The following is a 22,741-nucleotide window of genomic DNA, read 5'->3' on the forward strand; positions in this document are numbered from 1 at the left end:
TGGTGTAGAGGGAAAACAGAGTATAGATCCCTAGGCGACCCCAGTCAACTAAGTACTGTATATAGGGTGCGAGTGGTTAATAAAGATATCAGTATACTTTATATAGTTCATACTCAATGATGTTTATTAATAAAGATATAAGTATACTTTATTAAATTCATACTCAATTAGGTGTATTGATAAAGATATCAGTATACTGTACATTATATAGTTAATACTAAATTATTTTGTATTCATAAAGCTATCAGCATACTGTACTTTAGTTGATAACATCGTGTTTATTAATAGACACTAAACTAAACTGCACTCTGGGTCATATAAAGGTTGGAGCTTATGGAAGCTGTTACCTCTTGCCATGCATTGAATGAGCTTATTATACTCAGCATATTTTGTAATGTTTTATTCTCAAGTATTGAGGAGTTTGCAGCCCATCTGTGTTCAGTCTCATGCTGTGAGCTGTTATGTTTAGCAGAGGGAAGCTTCAGTCCCGATGCTTCAAGAATGCAGAATTTAAAAACATATTGGGGGACACATTATTGTACTGTCTGACTCCACAAAGCCCAACAGGGCAAACATGTATCCTGCTGTGAGCGGCCACAACTTGACCTGTAGTTGCGAAGAAGTATTTTTCCATTTGAGAGTGTGTGTGTGTGTGTGTGTGTGTGTGTGTGTGTGTGTGTGTGTGTGTGTGTGTGTGTGTGTGTGTGTGTGTGTGTGTGTGTGTGTGTGTGTGTGTGTGTGTGTGTGTGTGTGTGTGTGTGTGTGTGTGTGTGTGTGTGTGTGTGTGTGTGCGTATGCGTTTGCGTGCTGCTGAGCTGACATCTGCTGGCACTAAAAGAACTGACTGTCCTTATACATTATTCTGTATATTGTTGTATGTTTCAAATGTGTTTGTTCCTTGTTTTTTCTTTGAATCACTCAGAGGTCAAATCAACTCATTCTTAGTTATTATAAATATATATTTTATTGCTATATCATGGTCTGCACAGTGGTGGAAAAAGTACTCACATTCTTTACTTAAGTAAAAGTATCAATACTGCAATGTAGAAACACTCCAAGTAGAAACACTACAAGTAAAAGTCAGATAAACAAAATGTACTTGAGTCAAAGTACAAAAGTAAAAGTACTCATTATGCAGAATGTCCCGTCTCATATGTCTAAAATGTATATACAAATCTTTTGAAAATAGCCAAAGTTTAAATAGGGCTGAAGTGTTTTATGTGTATTTTGTAATAACAATCAAAATCCACAAAGTAACTAGTAACTAAAGTTTTCAAATGATTGTAGTGGAGTAGAAGTAAAAGTAAAAGAAAAATGGAAATTCTCCAGTAAAGTAAAAGTACCTCAAAGTCCGAATGAAATTAAAATTATGTACTGTAGTCTATGAATCCAGACAAATTAATGTGTGATTTGTATTGCATAACATGTTACTTCTAAAATAAACTGAACAGAGTTTGCGTTATTTGTTTGCAAGTTGTTCATTCATTTGATTAGAGTGATAGTGACCATGATTAGAGTAAGTTGGTATATTAAGAAATTAATTTATGATATAATATGAGCGTATGTGTGTGTATACAGTGTATATATATGAAATGTATTTCCTCATTCATATTATCATTTAGAACCCTTGAATACTACAACTAACATACATACATACATACAGTACATACATACATACATACATACATACATACATACATACATACATACATACATACATACATACATACATATCGTTGCTGTCGGACGTTGCTGTCTCCATGTTACACATTTTTATGTTTCTTTCGTATTATTTCATCATACGCCTCACATAAAAGTGGTGAAAATAGCAGATCTATAATCTTACAACGCATCGCATCTCGACGTGTTGTTGTGAGCTTGTAGATCGGCTATTTTCACTATTTAGAATGTTTTATTTCATAATAAAAAAGAACGGTTTTGGACATACAAGGTTGCTAACAATGGCAGACTTAAACTTTATGTATGTTTGTATATATCTGTTCTGTTAAATGGACCGAAATAAATAAATAACCACTACTACAAGTCAAACAGTAGTACTCTTTTTTTTATTTACTAGCATCTCGTTGTCTCTGACATATGAGCCCCTTAGTGAAGAAGGACCATGAGGTTGTAAATACCTTGACGTCTGCTTGATGCTGTAAATTGTCTGGAAGTCACAAGGTTTGCCACAATGGTTAACTTAATGGTTAACTGAACTCTGTTAGTTAGTGGTAGCGGGGTCAGTGAAGACCAGGGGCCCTGAGTGTCCCAGTTCACATTTTCAAAACTATAAGTCACCCAACACCAGCATGATGGCTTGGACAGCATGAATCTGTGTAACGTGTAAGATGAAAGACTCGGAAAAAAACGACCATGTTTGCTGTTTTTCAGAACTCACCTTCTAGGAAAATAGTATGTCACTGATGTACAACATGAATTATTATTGTAAACATCCTGAGTTGTATGAAAGTACATGCAGAGAGTTACTGTTTTTGTCAAATTATCATTTGAATGTAGGCAGTTAGTTGCCTTTGCCCTTTTGGCCTCCTATCACAATCAAACCAAACCAAATCCAACGTTACTTATATATCTCACTACCCAGGGTTTCCAGTGTTGACCGGGTTATTCATTCCACAGCTGAAATAGGCACAAAGTACTGGCAGGTCAATCTATGATGTCAGTGCTGTGACATCAGTATGACTCCAGTGTTGTGATGTCTGGCCCAAGCTTCCTGTCCTTTAACTTCCAGTGTAAAATAAATTAAAAAAAGTTAAATATTAAAGTATAAAACATAAACAAACAAAAAGTTGCCCATGACCTTCCCCCGGATCATAACACACCATTATGGGAAGTCCCCCAGGGCTCTATACGAGGGCCTCTTCTTTTTCCCTCTACTCCAAATCTCTTTACCATAAATAGCTACAAGCGTCCAGAATAGGCACGCTAGAATTCATGTGATTAAAGAGAATTCATACAGAAAGTGCAACTCATTGCACACCACAGAAAAGAGTGATTAAAAAGCAAAGCAAAGAGGAAATGATGTAATTCACAGTTCCCTATTTAACAACCACTAACGTACCTTCATCAACCAAACTTATGTAAATGTCTCATGCCTGTCCATATGATTGTTTGTGTGTCATGACATGACAATATGACTTTCCACGTGGGAACACAGTGGCCTTCCACAAATATCCATATGACTGTTCAGCTACTTCCCTTTTTATCCTGAAGCGTCCTTATATATTCTAGAACATGTTCATTGAAACCCTGCAAACAGAATGAAGTTCACTAAGTCTCTAAACTTTGTCAACCCTCTCAGGTAAGAATTTCACTTTTATTTGTTTTATTTCACTTTTGATTGAGGGAGTACCGCTTTGTCTCATGATATCCTGACATCCTGATTCATATTTTTGGAATAACATTTTCCTGGCACCACTCGACATACTATCAAGGTGTAATACAATTTGTAATATGTATATGTTAAAGATAATAATGGAGCGATATTGGTTATACAAAAGCCTTCCATTGTTGTATGCAAGCCTTTGCCATTATTGATGCATTCATGTCTCAAAATTGTCAAAATGATGAGGAATATTAGATTTTCATAATACAAATTAAGCATGAATATACACAGTAGAATCCTCGGTGTTAATTGATCAATTTATGACAAAATAAATAATGTATTCTGACATGGCTAGTTATGTACATCTTCTTCATCATAGCATAAAATCAAATAACACTCATCAATCTGTAAAGAAAGTGGGAGACGGGCATTTCATCATCATACTGTAATGTGTCTAAATCGTTCGGATCAATCACTTCTTTTCGTGTCTGTAAATGCAACCAAATGGGCATTTACAGGTCCATTTGGTTACATTTATACACTCTCTGAGTTAAATTAACACTCAGGAATTTACAGTGTAGCCTTCAACTTTGTTCCCAGGAAGGGTCCTCCTTGCAGAGAGGTCCTACAGTCCACCGTGTTTCATCTCTGGGATGTTTACTCTGCTCCCCGCCCAGCAGGGGGCAGACAGGTCCTCACCCTGCTGTCCCTGTGTCTCATGGTCGCCGTGGTGACCGGCGGCCTCCTTTACCACTGGCTGTGGAACACCCTGAAATACGACCACGAGATGTCCGTCGGGACCGCCGGCGTCTACGGCGCGTGCATGTTCCTGTGCACGTTCCTCTGTCACCCTCTGCGCTGCGTCCTCGCCCTGACGCTGCCGACCGTCTGCACCGCGCAGGGACGCAAACTGATCGTCTCCGCCGCCGTGATGATCCTGGTGCTGAACGTCATCCCGAATATCGCGGTGAACGTCGGGGCCGTCACGCACGTTCTGAAGTGCAGCTCGGAGGGATTCGCGAGGACTCTGTTGAACTCGACTGACCCTCTGGCCAGAGCGAAGAAGGACCTCGTGGATGTGGCCATCGAAGTGAAACAGACACAGAATGAGTTGAACATCGTTACTAACTTGAAGAAGTTTGATGAGTTCACACATATTGATGTGTCAGAGGTCGAAAGGTTGTTTAAGGATATGAGCGGGCGGATAGAGGTGAATGTTTCACATGCAAGGAATCTCTTAAATGATTACAAGTTGCTGTCCAACCGCATCCTAGCAGCCATTTTTGTTTTTCTTCTAATCATCGAGTCAGCGCGCTACTTGAAATCTTATTTGACAACGGTGCGTTTCGATAACGGCAACCTTTCAAAAGATCTATTACGAACATTTGGTGATGGTAGAACCCAGATATCAGCCGACAATAAGACTTGTTTGAGTTGTAAAATAACAAGTGACGAATGTTCCACTTGTGTCATTTCCCTTGCTGTGGTAACTCTATATTTCATTGCGATCAGCCTCATAATTGCCTTGGATCATGTTGTGTATTACATCATTGACATTAGTGTTTCCTGGCTTTTGGATTTCCCACCGACCTCTGCAGGAATCAGTGTCAACTTTAAGGTAAGAAAACTGATTGGGTGCTGATGATTAATCTGATTCTCTGATTCATATGATTCTCTGATTCATCCGATTGTCTGAGTCATCTCATTCATCTTATTCACTTGATTATCTGATTGTCTGATTGATCTGGTTCTCTGATTAATCTGATTAATCTGATTCATACATGCAGGACATTGAGTGCAGAAGCAGCACATTGAAAGAAAGTATCATTCCAGTGTTCTTCATGTGCCATCATATCTTTCTGATAGGCTGAGTGGTTTATGCCAATTGGTTGCCTCTTCCTTCCATCATGTGGGAAAAAGGAGCTGACAAACTTCCACCGGGATTATAACTGGACCTTCAGCCCTGAGAGGTCTCTCTGTGATGTCACGATGTCACCGCCACACCCGGGTGTGAGACTCCTGCTGGGTTTTCTATGGTTGATGAGCTACTGCTTGGTGTTTCTGGAGGTCTACGCCAGGCGAATACGCACTAAAGTGTCTGCATCCTTCTTCAAACAGCAAGAAAAAAAGAGAGTTGACTTCTTGTTGCAGAAAATGCAAGCAAAGCAGAAGTCATGTGTTAACCTAGCCAGTTAAAATTGATGTTATTGGGGTTATTTTGATGGTAATTCTACAGTTGAGTTTTAGCCCTCAGTCGACTTTGAATTATGACTTCCAGCACCTATTGTCACAGCCCGCTCCTCGACCTTTAGACTTTGACCATGTTCGTCAACTTGGACATTTATTTCCCTGTTTGGTTTAGGTGTTTATTTTTGTTTGCTTGATTTACATTTACTTGTTTGGTTCTGTTGCTCTGTGTTTCGTATGTTCTGTGTATAGTCCTGTCCTTCCTGTTTGCCCTTGTAGCTGTTTCCCTTGTCACTAGCTGTTACCTGTCTTGTCACCTGATTATTGTTAACTCTAATTACCTGTGTCCTGTTTGCCCCTGCCTATCCCTGTGTGTGTTGGTTGTGTTTTGAGTTCACCTGTGTCTAGTTAGATTTTTGTCTATATATTCCTGCTTGTTTAGAAGAGTGTTTAGCAGTTTGTCATTTTAGTGTCAGTGTGAGAGTAGTGTTTGGTTGTGAGCCTTTTGTATTACCAGTTTGAGTTTATGTTTGGTCAGCCCTGTTGTTTGGGATACCTTTGTTGTTGATTATTACACACTTTGAGTTGAACCTTGCCTGCCTACTCGTCATTTGGATCCTGCATTTGGGTCCTTCTCCACACTCCTACACTGACACCTATGTTGAGAGTTGCATTTGTAGAAAAGGACCTGTTGCAGATAGAACATCCTGTTTGTGAGTCAGTGTCACAGGACACTGCACTGCCTCTTCACTGCAGTGAGGACGCCCACAACAAACATGACGAACACACTTGTGTTTCTGAAACAAGAGTCACACACAGTGCATCATCTGCCAGCTACTCTGCATCACAGACACAATGCTGAAAATAATTAACATCTTGATTGATTGAGCACATTTTTCCAAACTGAAGTCACTTTTGAGAGCCAAAGGTTTGCCAAAATTACACATTTGAATTGCAAAATACCCTTGGTCAGGACACCCAAAACATAGAATACATGTCACTAAATCAAATTAGTATACCAAACCAAAACAGCATATAACTTGTCATCTCACAGAAAGCTATTTCTATCAATCATTACTCAATGGTCCAATAAACACTAACTGCATTTATGGGCCCCTCTTCCTCTATTTCAGTGGATCTCAAACATTTTCATGTCAAGGACCCCCAAACTCAATATGTAATGACAAGTGCAATGTTGCACTTGTCATTGTTCTTTTACCGTACTTGCTCCATTCTTGCAAACAGCAGATCAGAGGTGACTCTTATGCATATCAAATAATTATTATATAAGGTAAGCTAATAGAGCCTGCCTGCTTGCTAAGGGGAGAAATGTAATTTTGACTTTCATGTCAAAATCTGTGTCAAACCAGAAACAGGATTATGTCAAAGGTTGTGTCCAATCTAACACAGGACAGGACCTAATGTCTCAATAGAAGAGCAGGGAGACAAAACACAACCACCCAAATTGTATAAGTTATATAACATACTCTACCTTATAGATTTGGACAAAATAACATTTTATTCAAAAAAGAATTACATATTATACAGCTTTAATGTACAAAGAGTCTTTTGTGAAGAAAAGATTCGCAATTATAGGGAAACATTTCTATCTATAATTAATTGTGTTTACTGGTTTGCAAAAATGTGCTTAACATTTGCATTTTGCAGAAGAAATAATTTATTGTTTTGTAAACAGTAAGTCATTTCATTCAGGATGTAGAAAATCCCTAGCCTGGTAAACCCTCCCTCCGGAAATCTCATTTCCATTTGATTTGACTCAAATCAAATGGAAATGAGATTTCCGGAGGGAGGGTTTACCAGGCTAGAAAATCCCCTCCTTAGCAGTACGAAATGAGCCTGAGACTGGGCACTTAAGTTGATTGGCACCACCTGCACCTAATGACTGCAGGCCTTTAAAAAGCAATCATGACTTTGCCAAGTTTGTTCCTTGTTGTTCTCCTTGTTCACAGAGTATAGAATTGGCCCTGTTCTAGCCTCGCGTGGCCAGACAATATCACACGACACACTAATCTGCCGAGGGCTAAAGTGCGATGCAATTTTGCAAAGGCAGATTCGTCTGGAACCAGGCTAGCCCTGTTCTACTTAATTCTACCCATTTTCCTTATGGTAGCCTACTTTGGTTGATTGTTTGTTTAGGTCATCAGTGTTGCCTCATCATCAGTTGTTCATCATCATCCATCAATGTGTTTCATCTGTACTGTGAAGTTAATATATTAAAGATGTTGAATCCACCTCAACCTACCTGGTTCTTATACCCTTACCAGTATTCCAATGTCTGAGTGCTTACATATGCTATTAACCAGCAACATAGCCAACACAGGTATTGGTCAGTTTAATTCAAAGCAACTGGGGAAACTGAAATCTATTGTAGACTTGATGTCTTTGCAATATATGTCCACTAGAGGGAACCACTAACCTTGGATACCACTTACTTACAGAACATGGCGATGCAATAGACCATATTCACATGGCGGCCATATTGGAATTTAACATTGAAAGTGCCGCCACCCGGGGTGGCTACTTTCATTGACTTCATAGAAACATGGCCGCCGTGTGAATATGGTCTATGGAACACTTTCTCTGAGTAAGCAAGCAGGCTTTAGCTTCTTTTGAAAACTTTGAATATCATTAATGACCATTCTACAAAACATCCTCCAATACTTCAACATTCTAAACAATTTACCATGGGGAGAGTGAGGTAATGTGAGACACTTTAAAAAACAAAGTTTTCTGGTGTCTCACTTTACCCCAGGTCTGGGGTAAACCGAGACAAACCAGAAAAATCAATGGGGTAAAGTGAGACACCAGACCACTTTTTTTTTAAAACAATCATATTTTCACTGCCTTTTGTCTTGAATACATTCTGATAATTTCCATTGTTAGGAAACATCCCAAATGTATGGGAAATGTGTAAATGTTACTGATATATCATTTTAGCTCACCTAGAGGGGAGAAATTGTAAAAAGTGTCTCACATTACCCCACTCTCCCCTATGTTCTTGGCATTTTCTACAATGTTTATGACATAAAAAGTAAAACATATGCAATGTAATATTAGATTAAAATATGTTTAAGTACTAAACTTAGACACTTAGGGTAAAGTGAGACAGTGTCCGACTTTACCCCAAGCCATTTGTCTCACTTTACCCCACAGCCACATTTTGGTGAAAAGGACCACTTTTAGCAATTCTGGCTAATCTACAATTAGTATTAATCACATGGATGTATAGGTTTGTAGTTCATCAACATGCATGACATAAGTTTTTCTACCTGAATCAATTTTCTTTGACACAACAGCTGATTATGTTGACAGCCCAAAAAAAATCTTTTAAATGCAAAAAACATATTTTAGTGAAAAAGACATGCTTACCACAACACAATGAGGTCCTCTCCTCCATGGTAAGTGGGAAATGGGAGGGGCTTCAAAATCTAATGGTCATATGACCACACAGGTGTTGTGGTCAGGTGATAAGGGGGGTGTCTCACTTTACCCTGTGTCTCACATTACCCCACTCTCCCCCTATGTTTTTTTTGCATCTGTGACATTGTAATGTGATTCAAATGTTTGTTATTGTTCATTATATATTTTTTTTATATGTTATCAGGGCGTCCTTGAAAAAGAGAGCTTGCTCTCAATGGGCTTCCCTGAATAAATAAAGGAAAAAGAAAGAAAGAAAGTTTAGCATTCAGTGTAGAGTGGGAAAAGGAGCAAAAGTATAGAGCCCTGGGGGGACTCAAGTCAACAAAAGCATTTAGCTTCTTATACTTATACGTATGTGTAGTGGCAAATACAGCCTTATTCTTGATTCTTGAAGACTATAAGGTAGAAATGGTTAAAGGACTACTTCACCCATTTTCATATAATTCAATTATATGAAGATAGGTTGAAAATGGTTTGATTATTATGAGCATTAGTGTTATTGACATTAATTAGATTGGTCCTCATGCTCATAATAATATGGTACAATTTTCTACTCACTCTGTGTCTCAGAGCAGGGCTGTGGACAGTTCAGAAACATGCCTACCAGTGACATCATCAGTAGACAGCTTTGGTCATTTCAATTTTATTAATGCGAGAACAATGGCTTCTATTATAGAATGATAACTTTCTAGGAATAGAAAGCCTTAGCTTGGATTCCCCATCGATGATGTCACTGGTCGGCAGGTTTCTGTCCACAGCCCTCCTCTGAGACAGACTGAGAAGACAACAATGCTACCATATTATAATGAGCATTAAAGGTCCCATGACATGGGACCTTTAAGTGAGGGCCATTTATATGAAGATAGGTTGGAAATGGCTGAAGTGGTCCTTGAAGCTTATGTTTAAAGTCTTCTAACCAGCTCAGTAGTGCCTGCCCTGACACTGGGATTTCGGGGTTCAATCCATGGCTGAGTCATATCTCAAGACAAAAATTACTCACCATCTCCGGTTTACTTCCCGTATCTGCGTTGAGTAGGCGGATGCCTTTTTAGGAGACCGGAAGCAGGTTGGAGTCTATTCATTCCAATGGGAGAGTCAACGTGAACACAGCTTCTGAACCATAATTTATCTCCATGGTCACCGAACTAAAATATTGGACCCGATCGTCACAAGCCACACAATATTCCCAAGATTTTCATACTAAAAGGTATTTCTTTCAGAGAGACAAATCAGGAGAAAATCTGCTTTATTATCAACCTTTCTCTGTCCCAGCAACACACTCTCACGGGATCTAGCACCAGTAAACATAGGACGTGCGCGAGATTTGCCGTAAGACGCCGGCGCTCATTTTGTAGGATTTGTGTACCATTTCGCCTCCAGTGGCTCCAATCGGGATGGTGTGTCTTCCTAAAAATTAACCATCTTTGGTCATACCAAAGGCTATAAAAATGGTACCCAATGCACGCATCTATGCTTGGCACTCAGCATCAAGGGTTGGATTGGGGTTAGGTTCCTGCGACATACTAGCATCATGTCCAGGGGGTGTACTTGTACATCAAGCTGCATCACGCTACAGAAAGGGGAGGTATAGGCTCCTGACCTACAGCATAGGCCACATGTTCCCAAGGCTACATACTTACTAATGTTGAAGTTATGCTCCTTTGTACAACGATGTTACATGCTTAAAATAGATATTTTTGGCACGCAGCGCTGTCACCCGACAAACTAAGAATCAGGCTTCAAACTGTTTTGTCTTGTCACGAATTGTTGGCCTGAACGAAGCTTTAGATTCACAATGCTATTACAATTGATATTCCAAGAATATAGAACACACCTCTTTATGGTCTATTTTTAAGCCTGCCTCATCTAACCATGATTATGATTATTTCAAAATGTCACAGTCTGTGTGAAGATCCACTTTGCTGTTGTGGGGTCTGGATGTGTTATGAATTATTCATGCATTTCTGGTAAAATAAATCTTCACATCAATGTGCTAAATATAAAGAGTACTATGTGTGACAGCAGAGACTTGGGACCTTCGAACTATGCAATCATCAGTCTACCTTTCATCTTCAATTCGATCACGATGCTTTAAAAATGTATGATCAATAAAATGCAATGTGTTGAAAAAGTATAACCCTATTATGAACGCCAGTTCGAACAATAGTTGAAATGATTGACTGTTCAAATAAACCAAATATGTAATCTGCTTTCCTTGTCAGTTATGCATAGGATCATTGACCCAGAGTTTGTTATCATATAAAACAAACAAATGCACTATTTTGTGCCTTTCTCCTGTTGCAGTAACAGAATAACATCCATGTATCGTGCACATCTTTTTTGATGGTATACTGTCAAATAAGTCCCGAAAGGCTGTAATCTGCTATTCTCCTATTGGACACCGGACTGTCATGTCATATAAAACACATTTTTCACACTCATCTGTCAGCCATTAGTATTCATATGTCTCTTTGTCCAGTGTAGATAGAGGGCTCAAGAGCTCTCCAGGCCAGGGGGACTTTTAAGTGGTTCATTAGAATGTGTCGTCTGATGTACAGATGATTATATCAGCGTTTCTGATGAGTTTGGCCGTAAAGGCCAGGGCTTTAACAACATGCCAGTGAGGCTGGCTAGAGGACTTTAAACATATTAAGTAGCCTTGGGTACCAACGGCTCCCGAGCCATGTGGCCCCTATAGGTCGATGTACTTGCACACCCTCTGGATATGACGCCAGTGGTGGACAGTAATGAAGTACATTTATTTGGGTACTGTAGGTACTTATTTTTTTGAGTATCTGTGAGTATTTGTATTTTTGGACACTTACGACTTTCGCCCCACTACATTACAAAGACAAAAACGTTGTACTTTTGACTCCACTGCATTTTTTTGGAAGGGAAAGGGTACATTATGAACTGACCAGTTACGCCCTATTTCAAGCTTGTGAGCTGTGTGGCTGAGGCTGCATGACGCTAGTACTGTATGTCGCAGGGACTTACCCCCAATTACAATCCAACCCTTGATGCTGAGTGCCAAGCAGAGAGGCATTGGGCACCATTTTTATAGTCTGGTATGACCCGGCCGGTGATTGAACGCCAAACTCTGCAGTCTCAGGGCAGACACTCTAAGCACAACAAGACCACTGAGCTGGTTAGAATACATTTGGCTTCAGCCTATTCCTTTTTTCGGTCATTGATTGTATGAATTTTACTATGTGAAGTGGTTGGATATGTACATGTGATGTTCTCTCACTGTATAGGCCTATGCACACAAATGATGTTTTGTTTGTGGTTCATTATAACGTATAACTGAAATAAACCCATGTTGACTGGGGTAGGCTATCCCAGGGGTCTATCCTTTTCCCTCTCTACACCAAATCTCTTTGCTGAAAATAACCGATCTAACTGCTCACAATGCATTGTGTTGTGACACATTGCGAGCGTGTAGATCTGCTATTTTTGCCGAATGTTGGCCTATAATGACAAGCCAAGAAGAAGGGTGACAAGTGTCAGTCATGCTCGGTAGTTAATATCTGAAGTAGGTGAGGTGTTGAATTGCTGGCTATCTTCTGTGTTGTACAATAATGACAGGGTCTTTATCATGAGAGCCATGCTCGCAGTGGACACACCACGGTTGGCTGGAGCGCAAATCGATTTTGAAGTAGGTGGTTCTACGAGGCAATGCATAGCATTGTGAATATAGTCTGCCAGTGTCTGGTGGGAGTGTGTGTGTGTGTGTGTGTGTGTGTGTGTGTGTGTGTGTGTGTGTGTGTGTGTGTGTGTGTGTGTGTGTGTGTGTGTGTGTGTGTGTGTGTGTGTGTGTGTGTGTGTGTGTGTGTGTGTGTGTGTGTGTGTGTGTGTGTGTGTGTGTGTGTGTGGGGGGGGGGGTGAGACAGACAGACAGACAGACAGACAGACAGACAGACAGACAGACAGACAGACAGACAGACAGACAGACAGACAGAGCGAGTGAGGAAGAGAGGGGGAGGGAGAGAGAAAGAGAGAGAGGGCAGGCAGTGAGACAGAGAGAGGGGGAGAGAGAAAGAGAGTGACGGAGAGAGAGACACACAGAGAGAGTGACAGAGAAAGAGAGAGCACCAACTCCTTTATTTATTTATGTAATTTCATTGATTTTATGTTGTCACGATGTTAGATGTTATGTCATAATTGTAATTGTGCTTTGGCAACACAAATCAAATGTCATGCCATTAAAGCCTGTTGAATTCAATGTAATTGAAATTCAGAGAAAGCAAGAGAGAGAGAGAGAGAGAGAGAGAGAGAGAGAGAGAGAGAGAGAGAGAGAGAGAGAGAGAGAGAGAGAGAGAGAGAGAGAGAGAGAGAGAGAGAGAGAGAGAGAGAGAGAGAGAGAGAGAGAGGTCTTGGTGGTAATAAGTGTGATGTGATGCTGTAGAGAGTACTGATGTGAAGAGTCATTTCTGTTTCTTAAACCCGGAGGTGTGCAGCTCTGCTTCAAGGATCTATTTAAACCTGATGCTCACTGAGTCCGGCTCTTTGCAGAACATGGTAAGCTCTTATTTAATTTCCTTAAAAGAGAGTTGTCAGATGTTTATTATGAGTTCTTCAACTCTAATTTCTTGACTATTGAAACATCCAAGTGTCATTTCTGTCTGTTCTGGTTCTTATTATTTGTGTGGAATCTTATATTATCACTTAAATAAATACAATAGAATAACTATATGAACCCTAACATCCAAACATTCAGCAGAAATACGTGACTATTCAACGAAAATAGACGATCTACCGTATGCTGTGAGCTTGTAGTCCAGCAATTTTTAAGACATGTAGAGGGAAAAAAGGAGGGGACCAAGTATAGATCCATGGGGGATCGGCCAACAGAGTATATATAGTGTTTAAGTGGTGTTTTATGAGAGGTATTTCTATCTATACAGGAATTAAAATTAACATCTAATGCTATGTGTTTACATTTCCCTGAGTGAAAAGGATTGTGTTAATATCTGCTTTAACTACATACCCTAGCGTCCCTATTTTGGGGGCGAAATATGTGCGAAAATAGAAGTACAGATGTGTTGTGAGTTTGTAGATCAGCTATTCTTGGCGAAGAGATATGGTGTTGGCGTAACAAAGGAGTGGATCTAGTATAGAGCCCTGGGGGATCCCGGTCAACTAAGTATATAGGGTTTAAGTGATTAATTAATCCTAGACTACCATGGATCTGTATTTTGTGTAATTTTTTATAGGCTTCCTGCTTCACGGCCCTGATGATCAACTGAAGTGCGTGAGACGATGGACACCATGGACACGACCACCACCATCGCTATCGTTCACAACGTCAACTCCAGTCACGTCCGGAATTTGACGGAAATGCCGCTGAACCCAGTTGAAGAGCAGGTCATAACGATCCTTTTGACGATGCTCATCTGCGGGTTGGGAATAGCTGGAAACATCATGGTGGTCTTGGTCGTGCTGCGGACCAAGCACATGGTGACCCCAACAAACTGCTACCTGGTGAGCCTGGCCATAGCCGACCTCATCGTGCTTCTGGCCGCCGGCTTACCCAACATCTCCAACGTGCTGGCGTTCTGGGTGTACGGCTACACCGGTTGCGTTTGCATCACCTACCTGCAGTACCTGGGCATCAACGCGTCGTCCTGTTCCATCACGGCCTTCACCGTCGAGCGCTACATCGCTATTTGCCACTCCATGAAGGCTCAGTTCATATGCACGGTCTCCCGAGCCAAGAGGATCATCGCCGGCGTGTGGGCCTTCACGTCGCTCTACTGCATCATGTGGTTCTTCTTGGTGGACACGGAGGAGAGGGTCTACGCCGACGGGGTGGCGGTCACCTGCGGCTACCGGGTCTCGCGGAACCTCTACATGCCGATCTATTTCCTGGACTTCACTCTGTTCTACGTGGTTCCTCTCGCCGTGGCCGTCGTGCTGTACGGACTCATCGCCAGGATTCTGTTCGTGAGCCCACTGCCGTCGCATCTCAGCGAGAGAGGCTCCGTGCACCAGGGGCCCGGGGCCAACAGAGGTGCACTCTCGTCAAGAAAACAGGTACCCACCAGAGAGACAAGCACACGTTTTGACTTCCTGATAAAGTTAGTCATATAATAAGTTATATAGGTTTTCTTGCCTTTATTTATAGTCATTGTGTGTAGAGAGACAGAGTCGGGGAGTAACATGCGGCAAAGGTCCACCCAGCCCGGGAATCCAACCCGCTCGCTCGACTCGTTGTCACGCATCAGAGCCTACCGTATGTGGTACGGGCCTTAACCACTCAGCTATCGGTGCCCTCTGTTTAAAATATTAATGATTGTCATTAAGTGGCCTATTTCTGGTAACTGGAAACATTTGTTATAGTATCAAGATTTTTCCTAATACATTACCCACCTTTTCTGCTTGTCATCTATATGCAGACATGCAAAAGTGTCACTTTTCAGCTACAGTCACCTTTTTGAACCCATATAGGGCAATTGTGTGACACCTGACCCGAAAGAAAACAACATGTTGTCACCTTTTTCACCTCTGGGCTGTTTGCATGCCTGTATATGCTATTTTTGTTCAACTCGTAATAACGTATAATTGTTCAATGACTGCGCTCAAAGGGCTTGCATGCTTAATATCCATCAGGATCATTATTTTATCCCTCCTAATTATCGTTGGACGCTAGCACATTTCTCTCTATCTCCTTAAACCTCAAGGTGACAAAGATGTTGGCCGTGGTGGTGATTCTGTTTGCCCTGCTGTGGCTGCCGTACCGGACGCTGGTGGTGGTCAACTCCCTGATGGACCCGCCCTATCACAACACCTGGTTGGTGCTGTTCTGCCGGATGTGCGTCTACATGAACAGTGCCGTCAACCCGGTCATCTACAACCTCATGTCTCAGAAGTTCCGCACTGCCTTTCGAAATCTCTGCAGGTGCACAGGCCAGGGCAAGAGAGAGAACGCGAGCAAGTATAACGTACCGGTGTACTACAGCGTTATCAAGGACTCGTCACACGAGAGCACTGAGCAGGTCATGGCGTTCAGTATCACCTAAATACGTATCTGGTTCTGTGTTTGATCAAGTAGGACAATGGTTCTCAAAGTGGGGTCCGGGGGAACCCCAGTGGTACTTTGAGGGGGTTCCAGGGGGTCCCCAGCAACCCTATTTTATACGTTGGCTATTCGTTATTTTAACCGATCTGTATGATAGTATGTTAATACAAAATAGTAGATCTGCATCTGCAGTGGTTGGAGCTGGTGGAGACAGTTATACCCTGGTGTCGGGTAGGACACTATTGATTGACAATGTAAATTTGAAGGCGACGGATTGGACACTAGATGCGCCACCATCTTTGTTGTAGTTTCGACATCGTTGCAATGACCTCTCTCCATCGGGAGAGCGAGACAATGGACATAAAACTTTGGTATTGTAGCGTTTTTTTTAAGTGAGATTTGAAATGGTGCCATGGCAATGGATGGAACTGTTCGTTGTCCAGACTTATATATCCAATCAAATATATTGTACTTTATTGTAATTCTTATGCGATAGCATGTCATAAAAATAATACTATTTCTGGAAAGTATGAAAGATTAGTTGTAATGATGTTGTCATTGTGGTGTTGTCATTTGCCCTAGCATCCCTATTCTGGGGCCAACATTTGGCAAAAATACCAGATCTACAAGCTCACTTGGTGTGGCAATGTGACGTTTTGTGAGCTTGTAAATGGACTGCATTTATAAATGGTAAATGGTATGACACTCAGCCTGAATTTTCATTTCATTCACTCCATTATTGAGTCTGAAAGTCCTCTCAGTGCAGCCGTTTTCTGAGATGGGGGCGTGGCCAAAGTGGGACTCGTTGGCGATTGGTTCATACTGGATCATCCCGATCCCGATTGGGTCGTTTAGATTTGCAAACGAGAAAACCCCGCCTTCTGCAGCGTCACCAGACCCTGAATACGAGGCTAGCGATTTCATGGGCTGGAGCCAGGCTAGGTAAATGGTGCAATGGTGCAATGGTGCATAGATTGTGCATTACATTCACCCATTCACACACACATTCATGAAATTCATACACCGATGGCGGAGGAAACCATGCAAGGCACCAACCTGCTCATCGGGAGCAATTAGGGGGTTCAGCATCTTGCTCAAGGACACTTTGACACGTAGCCAGGAGGAGCCGGGAATCGCACCTGGAACCTTCGGATTCCAAGACGGCCATATGTAGATGTAGACATGTTATTTTGGGTGAAGAGATTTGATGTAGAGGGGAAAAGGACACATCTAGTATAGAGCTCTGGGGGACTCCAGTCAATTAAGTACTGTATAGAGGGTTTAAGTGGTTCACTGGCTAAGCTTTTCATGTATATAATCCATGAAACACTGAGTCCATGATAATGTGTCATATTTGTTAACATATTAGTACATACATAACTATACATGTTTCAGCATGTAAAATGTTACTTCATTGCCCGTCACATATTTGGTAATGAGGGGTTGTAGATATTTGTGAACATTTGTAATTCCTTGAAAATGTCTGCAGTCTGTAAATGCTTGTCATTTGAAATATTTATGAGTGTGAAATTAAATGCAACTTGACAGAGTTATGTGTTCAGTATTTTTCTTAGATAACAAGTGCGGTTGAAATGAGATTAGCTACTACAGACACTATTTCAACTGCTTTTGAACTGGCAGATATGTCACTTTAAATAACCACATGAACCCTAAATGACCCTATTCAATCGTGTGAACAGGACGTGTAATACAAGCTCACAAAACGCTGCGTTTCGAGCCACGTTGTGAGCTCCATTTTTGGCTGTTTTCAGCAAAGAGATTTGGTGTAGGGAAAAAAGGAGCGGACCACTGGAGAGTATTTTAGTTTAAGTATAGTTAATGGCCAATTAATCCCTGAAAATGTTGTACATAAGTAAGTAAGTATGTAAGTAAGTAGGTAACTAACTAGGTAAGTACAATGAGTATGTAATTCAAATCAATTCAATCATGCTGAATTGTATTTTTACATGACATTACTTTATATTTTGTGTGACTTCTTAATGGCTGGTGTTTTATAGTTTGCATTGATGTGTGACATCATCACTAAGTGACCATTACACTATTAGAGGGACAAATTATAGTCATGCAATGTTAATGTCCTTTAGTTGAAGTGTATTTTAAAGCATTACCAAAGCACCAGATTTTTATTTTCTTCTCTGTTCTTGCCTATAGTTTTGCTTTTACTTTTGTTTCCATCCTTTGCTTTTGATTCTCTGTAGACCAGTGGTTCTCAACCTTTCCTGGATCAGGGCCCACTTGAAAATCTCGAAAGCGTTCACGGCCAAGCCATCCATCTGGCCACTCGTGTTGAGTGGTCAGGTGGCTGGGCCGTGTGCATTTTCAGAGCTTGGATCTATACTTCAAGTTCCTCATCATGTGTTTTTTTACCGCAATTAAAACAACATTTTTAAGGTTTTAAAGAAAACATACCATGACGTTTCTTTTCACCTTAATGTTTTTTTTTTAATTATCAATAAAATCTGCTAATTATTTAGGGGCCCACTTATAATATCCTCACGGCCCACCAGTGGGCCCCGGCCCACAGATTAAGAATCACTGCTGCAGGCCACACATGCCCCCGGTAGAGTTGAACGTCACCTCTTGTCCTGTTTCATTTTGTTTGACAGTAAACTTAAGTGGTGGTTCTGAACTAAAGCCTACTTGTCAGAACACAGTTTCATTCTCCACACTGCAGCCGGGGCTGGGCAGAGTATTCACATCCTGTCACCACATCATTGAGTGTAGCAATTTGTCAACGTATTTAAACAAAAGCTTAATGTATAGCTCTAACGTATTCAAATTCAATTGCGCACAGCTGCTGGATATTAATAGTCATTCACACAGTCTCTTAATACTACATTAGCCTCTGATTGTTTTCTCCCAGTTTCTGGTCTCAGCCTGAAGATATTTCTCAGTATCAACAGCAGGAGTCGAGGTTCATTTCTCATTAAATGGTAAATGGTTCAATTAGTGCCTTTATCCAAAGCACTTTACGCTGTGCATTATATTCACACATTCACACACAGCCAATGGAGGAAACCATGGTCTTGCATGGTTGGGATGCAACCATTGGGGGCAGTTAGGGGTTCAGTGTCTTGCTCAACGACACTTTGACACTAACCCAGGGGGAGCTGGGGATCGAATCGGGAACCTATAGGGACGACAGGGTATATGTATTTTACTAAATCATTAAATCTTGTTATTATCAAACATAAATATCAAACATATTAGACTGTATTTCCCAAAAGGAAATGTATATAATTAATTCAGTCTGACCAAGAGCATGGATAAAACATAAACCCACCGGCCATAACCAGAGGAGGGATATAAAAAAAAGAGACATGGATTTCCATGGAGCTCGTGAGCTTGTAGATCTACATTATTATTGTTATTTATTTCTGAATTTGTTTTGAGCATTTTTGAAAAGAAAAGAAAAACAAATTGTAAGAAAGGTTAATTTTTTTTGTTGATATTTACTCATATGAACGGGTCTGTGACATCTACTGTACATTCCAAACAGATCAAGGTACTGTATGTCTCTCAGGTCTGTTTTGAACTCATACTGTCACTGTTTAAGATACTGTTTAAGAGGCACTCACTCATCACACAAGTGATGTTTCTGCTTAAGTGGCAACAGTAACGGTTATATAATTTACAGTATACGAGTCATCATTTTTTTTAACAGGCTTTTCTATTGATTAAACCACATACATTCATCACAATAACTTTATTAGATGGCTTTACATTTTGTATAGATTTGTGGTTGAGTGCTCTTGTGGTGCTGATGTAGTATGTGTTGTTCTGTTTCTTTCTGTTTCTGTTATCATCTTTTGTCTCTTGTCTTGTTTTTTCTTCTTCTTCTCCTGCAGCTTTTCAATCAGTTTATCTTGGACCACTTTAATGTTAAACCTTATTGTACTTTTCGTGATTCATCTATCTGTACAGATGCAAAGCTACTGATGGTTCAATGCAACATATTATTATAGTCTATGATACGGTAATCAATCATCATGATATACGGTAATGTCACATATGATAATCAATCATCATAATATAATATCACATAATGGTCTACTATAATCAATAACAATATGATTGATATTATTATGACATTATCATAATATTACATATTGTTGCAGAAACCTTGTATCTCCATATTTCACATTTTTATGTTTTTTTTTTTTAAATGAATGCCCTAGTTCATCATACAAGCAGATCTACAAGCTCACAATGCCTCGCAATGGGAGGCGTTGTGAGCTTGTAGATCGGCTACTTTCACTATTTTAAATATTTTTTTAAATAATAATTCAAAAACAAATTAATGGTTTCGGACTTACAAGGTTTCCACCCGACATCAACGATGTACTCTATGATAGTAAATCATATCATAATATTACATACAAGTGTAAGATAATTGAGTGTGCTTGAAGCAGAAAAGTATTCAAATTTCCAAATACATCAACAGTTTGTTTGTTATTGCAGTTTATTAACATCATAATGCGGGAATAGACCACTGGTTGCTATGAGACACTGGCACTTCAGGTTTATCTCTCACCATAGATTAAAGTAATGGTGTGTGTGTGTGTGTGTGTGTGTGTGTGTGTGTGTGTGTGTGTGTGTGTGTGTGTGTGTGTGTGTGTGTGTGTGTGTGTGTGTGTGTGTGTGTGTGTGTGTGTGTGTGCGCGCGCGTGTGTGTGTGGCTGTGTGCTGTGCGCGCCTGCATGCAAGCGTAGCATTTGGCTCAAAGGTTCTTTCCCATCAATCATTGCAGTACAAACCTCTAGAAACCATTTGCTGTCCAATCCATGAATATTTCATCCCTGTGCTGTTGTCAGCCACCCCTAAGCTTAATTTGTATTCCTTAGTACTCCATACTGTTGCTGGCTGAGAACCGATGCGACTTGCTACAGTCGTAGCTTGAAAATCAATTCTTGTCGTCATTACGAATTTATGAGTATTATAAATTAAAGCTGCGATCTGTAAGATATGTCCTTCCTGGGATTCAAACCTGAGTCAAACATCTACCGCTTGGCTAAGAGGCCCTGCTTGGCCTGGGGAGGCCCGCTTGGCCTAGGGAGCTATTGCTCATTTTGTAGCTTCAGGCAGTACTAGGCCTACTTGTCAACCAGCAGGCGTACTACCCGATACCAGGGTCAGGCATTAGCTGGACAAGCCACAAGATCAGTCACCAGAACCAGGGATGTGTGTTTTCAATGAGTCTTACATGGTTAAAATGGAGTTTGAACTGGGTTTACCATGGGTTATATATAGGAAGGGAGGCCAGCGGCTCATGTGGTCAACTTGACAATGTCAGAATATGTGAATTGGAGTCTTGTAATAGAGACATGGAGGACATACTGTATGTGAGTATGATGGGGAAAGCTTTCAGCTTTACAACGTAAACATTTGCGATCGATTAGTGGGCATCATCACACTGTACTTTGAACTTTACTGAGGCAACACTGAGCTTGTTTTGTTTTAGTCAATATCAAATAGCTACGATAAAACAGTCGCTGTCATAATAAATATTATCGGTGCATGAATACAGAGCTATATTAAGCATTAATGAACCTGTAAATTAATATATGGACACTTTTTTAAAGGGAGTTATTCAACAGTCTTCTACGCACCGATCTGATTCTGCATGTAAGTAGGCCTATATGCAATATGTCACTTTTTCATAAGACTTTTGAGGTATATGAATGCGCCTGTACAAGTTATGGCACTCTCGATGATACAGTATGGCTTGTTAATTTGCTAACTGATTAATCATGCACACCTCCTGTCCTGTCCTCTTAATGTGAAACATGACCATCCATAACCCTGCATCAATAACACTAATCCAGCCTGTGTGTGTGTGTGTGTGTGTGTGTGTGTGTGTGTGTGTGTGTGTGTGTGTGTGTGTGTGTGTGTGTGCGTGTGTGCGTGCGTGTGTGCGTGCGTGCGTGCGTGCGTGCGTGCGTGCGTGCGTGCGTGCGTGCGTGCGTGCGTGCGTGCGTGCGTGCGTGCGTGCGTGCGTGCGTGCGTGTGTGTGTGTGTGGATGGATAGATGGAGGATATATCTGTAATTTTTTTAATTAACTCTGGATTTTACTGTGTAGACCTAGTATACATCATATGCAACAACATCAGAAAATACATTTCTCTTTTGTCACCTACTGTAGTTAGTTTCACAGTAAAATTCTCATTTTAACTCAGGGATTGTAAGTGATGAAAAACTTCTGCACACCAGGTAAAAATGTCTTTGTGACAGGTGCCTAGGTAAAGCACGCAGTGAAAAATGAAATCAATAAAAGTGCCTGTCCTGCGCACTCCCCGACTTGCACAGTGCAAGAGAAAAACTTTATTAGATGCGTTTCGGTCACCAACACCTTCTTCAAGCCTCTCTGCTTTGTTGCTCCTGTACTGTGCAAGTCGGGTACTGTGCAGATGCTTTTAGTGATCTCGGTTGACTCAGAGATGTAGCCTACAAATGGAACCAAATGGACTTTGTACAATCTCTGAGTTAAATTAACACTGTACACTTTTCCAGTGCACCCAGCCAGATTAATATCCACTGAATCAATGCGTCCTGCCATTGTCCCATTGTTATTAAATATGTAATTAATCTATTGGGTCTCACACTTTTCTTTGGGAATCATTTTCCTGGAAGATGAATCGTGTCAATTCATATTTTGCAGATCAAGTCGATGGTGACAATGCTGGATGCTATGAGGAAATCATTGAGTGGTTGAAAAGACATTTTGACA

The 22,741-nt window shown here is 40.7% G+C and overlaps 2 protein-coding genes across 2 annotated transcripts; both read left to right on the top strand.

The window, feature by feature from the left end:
* Window positions 1-3,278: 3,278 nt before the first annotated feature.
* Window positions 3,279-5,539, top strand: ocstamp (osteoclast stimulatory transmembrane protein; the record flags this gene model as incomplete). Its single annotated transcript, XM_080443997.1, has 3 exons — window positions 3,279-3,319; window positions 3,944-4,961; window positions 5,210-5,539. The coding sequence occupies 3 exons, from the start codon at window positions 3,279-3,281 to the stop codon at window positions 5,537-5,539; spliced, it is 1,389 nt and encodes a 462-aa protein (XP_080300123.1).
* An 8,772-nt stretch (window positions 5,540-14,311) lies between these two features.
* On the top strand, window positions 14,312-15,993 carry LOC308096581 (thyrotropin-releasing hormone receptor; the record flags this gene model as incomplete). Its single annotated transcript, XM_080443998.1, has 2 exons — window positions 14,312-15,007; window positions 15,655-15,993. The coding sequence occupies 2 exons, from the start codon at window positions 14,312-14,314 to the stop codon at window positions 15,991-15,993; spliced, it is 1,035 nt and encodes a 344-aa protein (XP_080300124.1).
* Between the last annotated feature and the right edge of the window lie 6,748 nt (window positions 15,994-22,741).

The sequence above is a fragment of the Gymnoscopelus braueri genome, assembly GCF_963280865.1.
Source record: "Gymnoscopelus braueri genome assembly, chromosome: 12".
Lineage (NCBI taxonomy): Eukaryota > Metazoa > Chordata > Actinopteri > Myctophiformes > Myctophidae > Gymnoscopelus > Gymnoscopelus braueri.